At 48.9% G+C, this 14507-nt stretch overlaps 2 protein-coding genes across 2 annotated transcripts; both read right to left on the reverse strand.

Moving 5' to 3' along the window:
- Positions 1-773: 773 nt before the first annotated feature.
- On the reverse strand, positions 774-5945 carry LOC131706837 (zinc finger protein 446-like). Its single transcript, XM_059008679.1, has 2 exons — positions 4932-5945; positions 774-1099 (listed from the first exon to the last, which is right to left on the reverse strand). The coding sequence occupies exons 1-2, from the start codon at positions 5938-5940 to the stop codon at positions 1092-1094; spliced, it is 1017 nt and encodes a 338-aa protein (XP_058864662.1). The 5' UTR covers positions 5941-5945; the 3' UTR covers positions 774-1091.
- Positions 5946-6186: 241 nt separating this feature from the next.
- LOC131706838 (zinc finger protein 446-like) lies at positions 6187-11899 on the reverse strand. The gene is made up of 2 exons (XM_059008680.1): positions 10137-11899; positions 6187-6304 (listed from the first exon to the last, which is right to left on the reverse strand). The coding sequence occupies exons 1-2, from the start codon at positions 11143-11145 to the stop codon at positions 6297-6299; spliced, it is 1017 nt and encodes a 338-aa protein (XP_058864663.1). The 5' UTR covers positions 11146-11899; the 3' UTR covers positions 6187-6296.
- Positions 11900-14507: the final 2608 nt, after the last annotated feature.

Consider the following 14507-nt stretch of genomic DNA (forward strand, 5'->3'; position numbering starts at 1 on the left):
TCCTTGAGGTACACCTGTAGAGAGGGGGTGAAGAGATGAAAAGGAGCCATGGTTAGATAGGAGGAAAACCAGGTAAGAGCAGTACCTGAGATCCACTGGTCAGAGAGAGAGAGGAGAGGAGAAGAGCCTGATCGACAGCATCAAAGGCGGAGAAAAGGTCAAGGAGAATTAGAATGGAGGAGAGGGACGCAGCACAAGCAGAGAAGAGGGAGTCAGTTACAGAGAGGAGGGAGGTTTTTGTGGAGTGTGCAGAACAGAACCCAGATTGAAGATGATCAAGCATAGAGTGGTCGGTGAGGAAGGATGCCAGCAGGCAGTGGTCAGCTCAGCTCACTCGAGTGTTTTAGAGTGGAACGGGGGGAGAGAGACAGGGTGATAGTTTTAGGCATCGGAAGGGTCAAGAGAAGGTTTATATCAAGACTGTAACAATTGGAATAGGCCACTCGAAAATACATGCATACTTTTATTTGAAAATAAAATTTAAAAAATCTATATTTAGCTACATCTAGTTAACAGGGTGTTTAAAGTGTTACAGAACACCCTTCAGTATTTCAAAGAAGTTACACATTTTGTATTCATAACCCTGTTTTTTTATATTTTTAATCACACAGCTTAAATCTAGAAATGCATTTCTTAACTTTTAACCCTCAGATTGGAGAATTTATCTTTTGAGCATTATAGCATATATTATGGCACAGAGAAATTGGAGTAGACAAACGTTTTGGCTAATGCCTTTATCATTATTATATGGTGATGTGTGGCAAAGTGGCTAGTGAAGGGGAACAGGTGTAGCGGTGATGCGATGCAGGAGTGAACAGGCAGACAACGGTATACAGTGGAAAAATGGTGTTTTATTTATAATCCAGGTCTGGTGACCGTTAACTAATAAACCCCCGGCTATACACACCAATGTGTAAAGCACGGGGATAACAAAACAGGGCACAGTCCCGAACAAAAAGAACACACGGTCACCAGTCCTGGGTGAGTGCAGTCGTGCTGGTGCTTAGTGCAAACACAAGTATTTCCGTGACGTTTAGTGCAGTGGTGCTCCGGATTGTGCTGACCCTCGGCGACAGCTCCGGAGATGTGCTCTAACTGTCTGGTGAAGTAAAACACAAACAATTACCACACAGACAAACACAACACCAAAAACACGTATCACGTCTCTTTTATTTTCGTTATTGAGAGCTCCTCTCTCAGTCCTTCTCTCTCTCCCGTTTAACCCAAACGAAGGAAAAGAACAGCGTTACCCTGGCCCCTATATGTAATCCCGCATGATATCTAGGTAAACGGTTGCAGCTGCCTTTTTACTTGCAGCTGCCCCTTGTTTACCTGTCAAATCAATACGGTCTTACAACAGAGTCTCGCTTCCTTCCAGGCTGACCCACTTCCCGGTCCCGGAAACGAACTGTCAGGCCAGCCCTTCCAGATACTTCTCCTCCCGTTCTTTAGCGCCCTCACAGGTCGGGAGGAAGATTTATCACCAGAACTCATTGTATTTCTGTCACATATCCCACCGCTCAGAGTGGAGCCGAAGGAACACTCGGCTAAATCTACCTTTCCCATTGCTCCCCCCTCCCGGGAAAAATAATCCGCATTTTGGTGGTCTTTCCCCGCACGGTGTACCATATGGTACATGAAGGGCTGCAACGCCAGATACCACCGAGTTATCCGGGCATTGCTATCCTTCATTGTGCTTAACCACGTGAGTGGGGCGTGGTCTGTGACAAGATCAAATGAGTGTCCCAGCAGGTAGTATCGTAAAGAGTGAGTAGCCCATTTAATGGCCAAACACTCTTTTTCGACTACGGAGTAGTTACGTTCCCGAGGTAACATTTTTTTGCTCAGGTACAATATCGGGTGTTCTACTCCAGCTACTTTTTGGGACAAGACTGCACCCAAACCTACATCCGAGGCGTCGGTGTGGAGGATGAATCTCTTGGTGAAATCTGGGGTAATAAGAGTGGGGGCCTGGCAAAGTTTACGCTTAATCGTATCAAACGCCCCCTGACACTCAGCTGACCATTTAATTAAATTTGGAGCACTCTTTTTGGTGAGGTCGACTAACGGGTTAACCACTGTGGCGTACTCGGGGATGAAGCGGCGGTAATAACCGGCTAAGCCCAGTAGTGACCTCACCTGAGTCTTGGTTTTGGGGATCGCTGCATCAACCAAAGCCTGGATTTTGGTGACCACAGGTTTCACCCTTCCATTTCCCATTACAAATCCCAAATATTGAGTCTCTGTTTTGGCAAACGCACATTTTCTCAAGTTAGCTGTCAGCCGGGCTGCCCTTAGAGACTGAAGGACGGCTGCAACCCTAGCCAAATGCTCTCGCCAGGTGGAGCTGTAAATCACCACGTCATCAATATACGCTGCTGCATATTCATGATGTGGGCGTAAAACCTGGTCCATCAGTCTCTGAAAGGCAGCGGGCGCACCATGTAGCCCAAATGGCATGGTTTTAAAGTGGAACAGCCCTTCTGGTGTTGAAAATGCGGTTTTCTCTCTGGAGCTGCGGGTTAAAGGGATTTGCCAGTATCCCTTCGTCAGGTCCAGAGTGGAAATAAACCTCGCTTTTCCCAGTCTGTCTAAAAGCTCGTCGACCCGAGGCATGGGATACGCATCGAACTTAGCAATAGCGTTCACCTTTCTGAAATCTACGCAGAAGCGGTTGGTGCCGTCTTTCTTAGCCACTATGACAATGGGGCTGCACCACTCGCTCCTGGAAGGTTCAATTACCCCAAGCTCGAGCATATCCCATACCTCTTTGCGCACGCCACTTCGTCGACTTTCCGGGATCCGGTACGGTCTCTCTCGCACTGTGACACCTGGTGGAGAGATAATGTCATATTCAACTAAGTTGGTTCTGCCGGGCACATCAGAAAAAACATCGCTGAACTCCTCAATAAGCTTACGCAGCTCTCTTTGCTGATCCGGAACCAACTGTTCCCCCATCGAAATCGCTCTTGTGCTCGGGGTCTCTGGACAGGGACCTAAATCATCCTCCATATTGCCTGGGGCTATAAATAAGACCTCCCGTGCCTGCCAGGGCTTTAACAAATTAACATGGTAAATTTCACGTTCATTCCGGCGATCGGGCTGTCTAATTTCATAATTTACTTTCCCTATAGCCCGAATCACCTCATACGGCCCCTGCCATTTAGCACACAGTTTTGATTCTGATGAGGGAAGTAGCAGCATTACCTTGTCCCCTGGTCGAAAGGTTCGAATCCGTGCATTTTTGTTGTAATGCTGCTGCTGTCGGTGCTGAGCCGATCTGAGGTTGTCTTGGGCCAAACGACCGACCAAATCCAGGCGATCCCTTAGTAGGAGCACATACTTCACTACATTTTTGGACGAGCCTTTGTGCTCCTCCCACCCCTCTCTCAGCAGGTCGAGAATGCCGCGAGGCTGCCGGCCGTACAGGAGCTCAAAAGGGGAGAACCCCGTTGAACTCTGCGGCACTTCTCTCACTGCAAAAAGGAGGTAGGGAAGAAGCGATGCCCAATGTTTCTGCTCTTGTGTTACAAATCGCCTCAGCATCGACTTTAAGGTCTGATTAAAACGTTCCACCAGACCGTCCGATTGTGGATGATAAACGGACGTCCTGATGGGACGTATTTTCAATATTTTGTACACCTGCTGTAACGTATTGGACAGAAAATTGGTTCCGTGATCGGTCAAAATCTCCTTGGGGATCCCTACTCTAGCCATAATCTGCGCTAACTCGGTGGCTATTGCAGCGGCACTAGTGGACCTCAATGGAACTGCCTCCGGGTATCGCGTTGCATAATCCACCACCACTAATATATGCGTATACCCTGAGTCAGAAGGTAGCAAAGGGCCCACTATGTCCATTGCAATGCGTTCAAAAGGAGTGGAAATAATCGGCAGTGGGACCAAAGGAGCGGGGCGCACTCGACCCGGCGCTACTCGCTGGCAGTCTGGGCATGTGGCTACATATCTCGACACATCAGTATGAAGACCTACCCAATAGAATCGAGCCAATATCCGTTCCCTCGTCTTCTCGGCTCCGAGGTGCCCCGCAAAAGGGATATCATGCGCCAGCCTCATGACCTCGGTCCGACAAGACGGGGGAACCAACAATTGTGTTACAGGCTGTCCTGTGCCCGCGGCTAGGTTTACCCTATATAGTAATTGCCCCTGGATACTGAAATGTGGATATACTAGCGCCCCAGCGCCGTCAACATCCTTACCTTCAATGGACCGGACCTGCCCCCAAGCGTGCACCAGTGACGGGTCATTATGTTGGCCCCACACTAGGTCCGCGCTTGAGTACCACGGGTCCGGTACATTGAGAGGGGCCGGAATAACCTCTGCTCTGGTCGGTCCAGTAACCTCGCTCTCTCGGTCACACTGCGTTCCCACTCCCTTCGACTGGCGTTTGTTACCCTTGCAGCACTCTCCCACCAGACCCCAGCCTTGTCTCACAAATGCTCCCTCCCATTTCGCGGTCCGTCTCTCCTTATTTGTTTTTCTAGGACGGAAAAGAGGGGAAAACATTTCAGTGTGAAAAGGAAACACATCACCAATTCGTTCCTTTTTTTTTTTCTCTGCCACGTTTACGTGTGTGGCTGAGACTGCCATTATTTGCATCAATTCTTTGAATTTTGGCCAGTCTCGACCCAGAATAACTGGGTGTGGCAACCTTTCCGCCACCCCGACTACAAGGTGACGTTTTATCGGTCCTACCGATAAATATACTTTTAATGTGGGGTATGCCGCCGTATCTCCATGGATACAGGAGATGGCCACCTGACCTCGTGGCCGCCACGACACACCGCCCAGGAGAGCTGTCCTAATCAAAGTCTGCTCACACCCTGTGTCCACTAATGCGTGGGTTTTCACATTCCCTAACACAACATTAATCAAACAAGGCCCCTCCCGACCATTTTCCCCACGCTTACCAGTTTCAGGTGCCCAATTGCACGCGGCCACGTCACACTCCATGGCAGCGGGGCATGACCTGGCCAGATGTCCCGGCTGGTGGCACCTAAAACAGATAGGAGGGACAGAGGGGGCATAGGTCATAAATCTGTCCCGCTGCTGGTATGGCAACGGGGCAGGGGCAGCACCTCTACCCCAGCTGGGGGCCAACCTTGGTCTCCATGGGGGGGAGGCAAGGGGGCCCAATGGGGTCGGTGTTCTAGGAGGTCTGGGTCCCTGGAACGCGGGGGGGGGTGGTGGTGGTGGTGTTGGAGGAGAGGGAGGGAGAGGTCGGCTGCTCCGAAGGGCAGGGGCCGACAGGATCCCGATCCGGGCAGAAGTCAGGGAGTCTTCGAAGTCTTCAGCCAATTTGACCGCCTCCTCCAGGGTGTCGGGGTTGTGGCGCCGTATCCACGCCTGGGTTTCGGCGCCGACCACATGGCAAAATTGCTCTACCACAATGGCTTCCCCCATCTGCTGGGCGGTCTTCTTCCCGGGGGTCAGCCAATGCACCATGTGGTCGCACAACCGCTCTGCAACCACCCTGGGGCGTGTCTCCGGGGCTCTCCGGTACTCCCTAAACCGCGCCCGGTGGGTCTCCGTGGTGATGTTCAGCCGGCGGAGGATAGCCTGCTTGACCAGGTCATACTCGGTGGCGTGATGGTCGCTCATGGCTTGGTAGGCTGCCTGAGCCTCCCCAATCAGGCAGGGTCCCAACTGGCTGGCCCAGAACTCCCGCGGCCAAGCCGCCGCGGTAGCCAGCCGCTCGAACGCCACCAAATACGCCTCCGGGTCATCCTCCGCCGACATCTTCATTGCCCGTGCCTTCGGGGGCGACATCAGCGGTGTTGTGGTAGGGGTCGTTGCTGCGGCAACGGCCAGCCCTACCCGTTCAATGAGCGCCGTGTAGCGCTCCTCCCTCCTCCTCTCCTCTGCGTCGCGTCTGCTCTCCAGCGCCTGCAGCAGCTCCGCCAGTGCGTTGCGATCCATGATCCCACTTCTGACACCACGTGTGGCAAAGTGGCTAGTGAAGGGGAACAGGTGTAGCGGTGATGCGATGCAGGAGTGAACAGGCAGACAACGGTATACAGTGGAAAAATGGTGTTTTATTTATAATCCAGGTCTGGTGACCGTTAACTAATAAACCCCCGGCTATACACACCAATGTGTAAAGCACGGGGATAACAAAACAGGGCACAGTCCCGAACAAAAAGAACACACGGTCACCAGTCCTGGGTGAGTGCAGTCGTGCTGGTGCTTAGTGCAAACACAAGTATTTCCGTGACGTTTAGTGCAGTGGTGCTCCGGATTGTGCTGACCCTCGGCGACAGCTCCGGAGATGTGCTCTAACTGTCTGGTGAAGTAAAACACAAACAATTACCACACAGACAAACACAACACCAAAAACACGTATCACGTCTCTTTTATTTTCGTTATTGAGAGCTCCTCTCTCAGTCCTTCTCTCTCTCCCGTTTAACCCAAACGAAGGAAAAGAACAGCGTTACCCTGGCCCCTATATGTAATCCCGCATGATATCTAGGTAAACGGTTGCAGCTGCCTTTTTACTTGCAGCTGCCCCTTGTTTACCTGTCAAATCAATACGGTCTTACAACAGAGTCTCGCTTCCTTCCAGGCTGACCCACTTCCCGGTCCCGGAAACGAACTGTCAGGCCAGCCCTTCCAGATACTTCTCCTCCCGTTCTTTAGCGCCCTCACAGGTCGGGAGGAAGATTTATCACCAGAACTCATTGTATTTCTGTCACATATCCCACCGCTCAGAGTGGAGCCGAAGGAACACTCGGCTAAATCTACCTTTCCCATTGCTCCCCCCTCCCGGGAAAAATAATCCGCATTTTGGTGGTCTTTCCCCGCACGGTGTACCATATGGTACATGAAGGGCTGCAACGCCAGATACCACCGAGTTATCCGGGCATTGCTATCCTTCATTGTGCTTAACCACGTGAGTGGGGCGTGGTCTGTGACAAGATCAAATGAGTGTCCCAGCAGGTAGTATCGTAAAGAGTGAGTAGCCCATTTAATGGCCAAACACTCTTTTTCGACTACGGAGTAGTTACGTTCCCGAGGTAACATTTTTTTGCTCAGGTACAATATCGGGTGTTCTACTCCAGCTACTTTTTGGGACAAGACTGCACCCAAACCTACATCCGAGGCGTCGGTGTGGAGGATGAATCTCTTGGTGAAATCTGGGGTAATAAGAGTGGGGGCCTGGCAAAGTTTACGCTTAATCGTATCAAACGCCCCCTGACACTCAGCTGACCATTTAATTAAATTTGGAGCACTCTTTTTGGTGAGGTCGACTAACGGGTTAACCACTGTGGCGTACTCGGGGATGAAGCGGCGGTAATAACCGGCTAAGCCCAGTAGTGACCTCACCTGAGTCTTGGTTTTGGGGATCGCTGCATCAACCAAAGCCTGGATTTTGGTGACCACAGGTTTCACCCTTCCATTTCCCATTACAAATCCCAAATATTGAGTCTCTGTTTTGGCAAACGCACATTTTCTCAAGTTAGCTGTCAGCCGGGCTGCCCTTAGAGACTGAAGGACGGCTGCAACCCTAGCCAAATGCTCTCGCCAGGTGGAGCTGTAAATCACCACGTCATCAATATACGCTGCTGCATATTCATGATGTGGGCGTAAAACCTGGTCCATCAGTCTCTGAAAGGCAGCGGGCGCACCATGTAGCCCAAATGGCATGGTTTTAAAGTGGAACAGCCCTTCTGGTGTTGAAAATGCGGTTTTCTCTCTGGAGCTGCGGGTTAAAGGGATTTGCCAGTATCCCTTCGTCAGGTCCAGAGTGGAAATAAACCTCGCTTTTCCCAGTCTGTCTAAAAGCTCGTCGACCCGAGGCATGGGATACGCATCGAACTTAGCAATAGCGTTCACCTTTCTGAAATCTACGCAGAAGCGGTTGGTGCCGTCTTTCTTAGCCACTATGACAATGGGGCTGCACCACTCGCTCCTGGAAGGTTCAATTACCCCAAGCTCGAGCATATCCCATACCTCTTTGCGCACGCCACTTCGTCGACTTTCCGGGATCCGGTACGGTCTCTCTCGCACTGTGACACCTGGTGGAGAGATAATGTCATATTCAACTAAGTTGGTTCTGCCGGGCACATCAGAAAAAACATCGCTGAACTCCTCAATAAGCTTACGCAGCTCTCTTTGCTGATCCGGAACCAACTGTTCCCCCATCGAAATCGCTCTTGTGCTCGGGGTCTCTGGACAGGGACCTAAATCATCCTCCATATTGCCTGGGGCTATAAATAAGACCTCCCGTGCCTGCCAGGGCTTTAACAAATTAACATGGTAAATTTCACGTTCATTCCGGCGATCGGGCTGTCTAATTTCATAATTTACTTTCCCTATAGCCCGAATCACCTCATACGGCCCCTGCCATTTAGCACACAGTTTTGATTCTGATGAGGGAAGTAGCAGCATTACCTTGTCCCCTGGTCGAAAGGTTCGAATCCGTGCATTTTTGTTGTAATGCTGCTGCTGTCGGTGCTGAGCCGATCTGAGGTTGTCTTGGGCCAAACGACCGACCAAATCCAGGCGATCCCTTAGTAGGAGCACATACTTCACTACATTTTTGGACGAGCCTTTGTGCTCCTCCCACCCCTCTCTCAGCAGGTCGAGAATGCCGCGAGGCTGCCGGCCGTACAGGAGCTCAAAAGGGGAGAACCCCGTTGAACTCTGCGGCACTTCTCTCACTGCAAAAAGGAGGTAGGGAAGAAGCGATGCCCAATGTTTCTGCTCTTGTGTTACAAATCGCCTCAGCATCGACTTTAAGGTCTGATTAAAACGTTCCACCAGACCGTCCGATTGTGGATGATAAACGGACGTCCTGATGGGACGTATTTTCAATATTTTGTACACCTGCTGTAACGTATTGGACAGAAAATTGGTTCCGTGATCGGTCAAAATCTCCTTGGGGATCCCTACTCTAGCCATAATCTGCGCTAACTCGGTGGCTATTGCAGCGGCACTAGTGGACCTCAATGGAACTGCCTCCGGGTATCGCGTTGCATAATCCACCACCACTAATATATGCGTATACCCTGAGTCAGAAGGTAGCAAAGGGCCCACTATGTCCATTGCAATGCGTTCAAAAGGAGTGGAAATAATCGGCAGTGGGACCAAAGGAGCGGGGCGCACTCGACCCGGCGCTACTCGCTGGCAGTCTGGGCATGTGGCTACATATCTCGACACATCAGTATGAAGACCTACCCAATAGAATCGAGCCAATATCCGTTCCCTCGTCTTCTCGGCTCCGAGGTGCCCCGCAAAAGGGATATCATGCGCCAGCCTCATGACCTCGGTCCGACAAGACGGGGGAACCAACAATTGTGTTACAGGCTGTCCTGTGCCCGCGGCTAGGTTTACCCTATATAGTAATTGCCCCTGGATACTGAAATGTGGATATACTAGCGCCCCAGCGCCGTCAACATCCTTACCTTCAATGGACCGGACCTGCCCCCAAGCGTGCACCAGTGACGGGTCATTATGTTGGCCCCACACTAGGTCCGCGCTTGAGTACCACGGGTCCGGTACATTGAGAGGGGCCGGAATAACCTCTGCTCTGGTCGGTCCAGTAACCTCGCTCTCTCGGTCACACTGCGTTCCCACTCCCTTCGACTGGCGTTTGTTACCCTTGCAGCACTCTCCCACCAGACCCCAGCCTTGTCTCACAAATGCTCCCTCCCATTTCGCGGTCCGTCTCTCCTTATTTGTTTTTCTAGGACGGAAAAGAGGGGAAAACATTTCAGTGTGAAAAGGAAACACATCACCAATTCGTTCCTTTTTTTTTTTCTCTGCCACGTTTACGTGTGTGGCTGAGACTGCCATTATTTGCATCAATTCTTTGAATTTTGGCCAGTCTCGACCCAGAATAACTGGGTGTGGCAACCTTTCCGCCACCCCGACTACAAGGTGACGTTTTATCGGTCCTACCGATAAATATACTTTTAATGTGGGGTATGCCGCCGTATCTCCATGGATACAGGAGATGGCCACCTGACCTCGTGGCCGCCACGACACACCGCCCAGGAGAGCTGTCCTAATCAAAGTCTGCTCACACCCTGTGTCCACTAATGCGTGGGTTTTCACATTCCCTAACACAACATTAATCAAACAAGGCCCCTCCCGACCATTTTCCCCACGCTTACCAGTTTCAGGTGCCCAATTGCACGCGGCCACGTCACACTCCATGGCAGCGGGGCATGACCTGGCCAGATGTCCCGGCTGGTGGCACCTAAAACAGATAGGAGGGACAGAGGGGGCATAGGTCATAAATCTGTCCCGCTGCTGGTATGGCAACGGGGCAGGGGCAGCACCTCTACCCCAGCTGGGGGCCAACCTTGGTCTCCATGGGGGGGAGGCAAGGGGGCCCAATGGGGTCGGTGTTCTAGGAGGTCTGGGTCCCTGGAACGCGGGGGGGGGTGGTGGTGGTGGTGTTGGAGGAGAGGGAGGGAGAGGTCGGCTGCTCCGAAGGGCAGGGGCCGACAGGATCCCGATCCGGGCAGAAGTCAGGGAGTCTTCGAAGTCTTCAGCCAATTTGACCGCCTCCTCCAGGGTGTCGGGGTTGTGGCGCCGTATCCACGCCTGGGTTTCGGCGCCGACCACATGGCAAAATTGCTCTACCACAATGGCTTCCCCCATCTGCTGGGCGGTCTTCTTCCCGGGGGTCAGCCAATGCACCATGTGGTCGCACAACCGCTCTGCAACCACCCTGGGGCGTGTCTCCGGGGCTCTCCGGTACTCCCTAAACCGCGCCCGGTGGGTCTCCGTGGTGATGTTCAGCCGGCGGAGGATAGCCTGCTTGACCAGGTCATACTCGGTGGCGTGATGGTCGCTCATGGCTTGGTAGGCTGCCTGAGCCTCCCCAATCAGGCAGGGTCCCAACTGGCTGGCCCAGAACTCCCGCGGCCAAGCCGCCGCGGTAGCCAGCCGCTCGAACGCCACCAAATACGCCTCCGGGTCATCCTCCGCCGACATCTTCATTGCCCGTGCCTTCGGGGGCGACATCAGCGGTGTTGTGGTAGGGGTCGTTGCTGCGGCAACGGCCAGCCCTACCCGTTCAATGAGCGCCGTGTAGCGCTCCTCCCTCCTCCTCTCCTCTGCGTCGCGTCTGCTCTCCAGCGCCTGCAGCAGCTCCGCCAGTGCGTTGCGATCCATGATCCCACTTCTGACACCACGTGTGGCAAAGTGGCTAGTGAAGGGGAACAGGTGTAGCGGTGATGCGATGCAGGAGTGAACAGGCAGACAACGGTATACAGTGGAAAAATGGTGTTTTATTTATAATCCAGGTCTGGTGACCGTTAACTAATAAACCCCCGGCTATACACACCAATGTGTAAAGCACGGGGATAACAAAACAGGGCACAGTCCCGAACAAAAAGAACACACGGTCACCAGTCCTGGGTGAGTGCAGTCGTGCTGGTGCTTAGTGCAAACACAAGTATTTCCGTGACGTTTAGTGCAGTGGTGCTCCGGATTGTGCTGACCCTCGGCGACAGCTCCGGAGATGTGCTCTAACTGTCTGGTGAAGTAAAACACAAACAATTACCACACAGACAAACACAACACCAAAAACACGTATCACGTCTCTTTTATTTTCGTTATTGAGAGCTCCTCTCTCAGTCCTTCTCTCTCTCCCGTTTAACCCAAACGAAGGAAAAGAACAGCGTTACCCTGGCCCCTATATGTAATCCCGCATGATATCTAGGTAAACGGTTGCAGCTGCCTTTTTACTTGCAGCTGCCCCTTGTTTACCTGTCAAATCAATACGGTCTTACAACAGAGTCTCGCTTCCTTCCAGGCTGACCCACTTCCCGGTCCCGGAAACGAACTGTCAGGCCAGCCCTTCCAGATACTTCTCCTCCCGTTCTTTAGCGCCCTCACAGGTCGGGAGGAAGATTTATCACCAGAACTCATTGTATTTCTGTCACATGATGATATGAAAATTATTATTATTATTATTATTATCATTAATTATTTCTTAGCAGACGCCCTTATCCAGGACGACTTACAATTGTTACAAGATATCACATTATTTTTTTACACATTCTTTTTACATACAATTACCCATTTATACAGTTGGGTTTTTACTGGAGCAATCTAGGTATAGTACCATGCTCAAGGGTACAGCAGCAGTGTCCCCATCTGGGATTGAACCCATGACCTTCCGATCAAGAGTCCAGAGCCCTAACCACTACTCCACACATTGAAGAGACGCAGAAGTAAATGCAGTATACTTACCTGTAAAGTCACGCAAACATAACCCCTGACATTAGCATTAGGGTTATATTGTGCAAAAATATCTACACATAAAGTACATTGTAACTATACATAATAACATTGTAATTATGTGTAAGTGCACATGTACTTACTAAGTAACTACTATGTAAATACACAGTAATTAGAGACACTGAATATAAATTGTTACCAGTGTTCTTGTTTTAATCTTTCAAATATTCTTTTTTGTTCTCTGCCTTAGAATGTATTAAGCACTATGGGGTATACTGTGCATGTTATAAAAGTATTGAATGATCCTCAATTAGAATCATCTGCTAAGTGATTTATCTCAAGATTTATCTCATCTCCCAGCATAAGAGACAATGGAAGCTTAATATTATTTGTGTGTGTTGCTACCTTTGTAATTGAACGTACATAATTGCTATGCAATTGTATTTACTGCAGGACTTGGAAATGCTGGCCTACTTTTCAAAATTGGAAATGCTGGCCTACTTTTCAAAATTGATAGTTAAGTTCTTATCTGTTATTACTCTGATACAGAGCCCAGGTGATGCTATGGGTATTGCAAACTAATGTGCTTCTAATTTACTGAAGTGTGTTACATGTGCAATACCAATAACGCATTGCACTCCTGTGGACAGTGGTTATCAGAAAACTTCATCATTGGGTACAAAAAAGTGCTTTCTTCTTGTTTGTAAAAATTTTAGTACAATATAACCCTAATGCTAAATCTAACCCTTTTTTGATGCAATTCTGTACTTACAAATATTGTGCAAAAAGATGTACACATTAAGTATATTGTAACTATGCATAATAACATTGTAATTATTTGTAAGTACACATGTATATTCTATGTAACTACTATGTAAATACACAGTAATTAGTGACACTTAATGTAATGTTTTACCAAATAATAATAATAATAATAATAATAATAATAATAATAATAATAATAATAAAGCTAAAAAGTGCTTTGTGATGCTCTGCCATTAAAAATTCCTGCAGGTGAAACAAGTTTAAAAGCTCAAATGAGTACAAATGGACCTCATCATTTTGTACAGTGGTTAAAGTGCTGCTTGTGGTGTACATGGTTGGTGGTTGCACCCAGCCTCCGTCCTGTTACACTATGACAACAGGACCACTGTGATAATGTAAGGGATCACCTTTAAGCCTCTGATAAATTTATTTTACTGTGTGTTAATAATTGTGTCTGTAATGTAGCCCTCTAGTATAAAACTATACAGTATTAATATAGAACAGATCAGCAAAAACATAAAACCACAGTCTTGCCAAGTCAATTCCAATATGTTATAGCTCCCTGTGGTTTAAACTGTATGGGAAATGTAATTGGGAGGCAATGATTGGTGTGAATACTCATTTGCACTTGCAGATTCCACAGCTGTCTTTACTTGACTAATGTAATGACATAGTGATAAGGTACCATGTGAATGTTCACAGCTTTTAGAAACAAATAGAATTTAACTGCAAACTAACAACCACAAGACTTTTGTAATATTCACTGTATGTTATGTACTACAATCATGTACCATTTATTTCCTGTAATATGTACAGTACTTCCTTTAGGGACAGTTTAAAAAAAAAACCTATATTTTATTAAGTGAGTGGATTTGATTGATTGTTAGCGGTACGTTTTGTTCGGTTAGGTTATGTTGCTGAAATAATTGAAAAACAGAGATTTACTGATGGAAATGTACTCAACATAATGTACCAAGCTGAGCCCAATAACCATATCCCTGTTTGTTCCCCAATTTAGAATGTTGCAGCAACGCCCACAACAGCTCAGGGACTCTTTAAACCTGCTTGGAAGAGTTTAGGGAATAAGAGTGCTTTCCTTTCTGCACCACACACCTGATCCAAATGAAAAGTAGAGCTTTCTGATAGAGTGAGCTGTAGTATTTTGATCCAAGTTGGTGTCGGTCATTAAATTAGACCCCATTGTTAGAAGGTATATATGTATTTTTAAGGGGTACCTCAATGAAAATTAATTTATCTGCATATTAAATGTTCTTTCTAATTGCGAACAACTGTTCTCCATACTGTATCTCTAATTCTATCTGACGGCTGTGAAACCCTGTAATGCAATCTATAAAATTCTTATTCACAACAACATAGGTAATTGCATGAAAAGCAATTTTATTACACACCAGGGAAGCCTTGGGGACTGCTGTCAGTGGGTGGCCTTGTGTAATGGTAATGTATATAAATGGCAAAACCTTGTTTCCTCTGCTGAACAGAGGTAATTGAGCTATGCGGAATTGCAC

The sequence above is a fragment of the Acipenser ruthenus genome, chromosome 37 (assembly GCF_902713425.1).
Source record: "Acipenser ruthenus chromosome 37, fAciRut3.2 maternal haplotype, whole genome shotgun sequence".
NCBI lineage: Eukaryota > Metazoa > Chordata > Actinopteri > Acipenseriformes > Acipenseridae > Acipenser > Acipenser ruthenus.

Coding starts and splice junctions, on each gene's coding strand:
- LOC131706837 (XM_059008679.1), bottom strand. CDS start 5,940: ATGGATCGCAACGCACTGGCGGAGCTGCTGCAGGCGCTGGAGAGCAGA.
- LOC131706838 (XM_059008680.1), bottom strand. CDS start 11,145: ATGGATCGCAACGCACTGGCGGAGCTGCTGCAGGCGCTGGAGAGCAGA.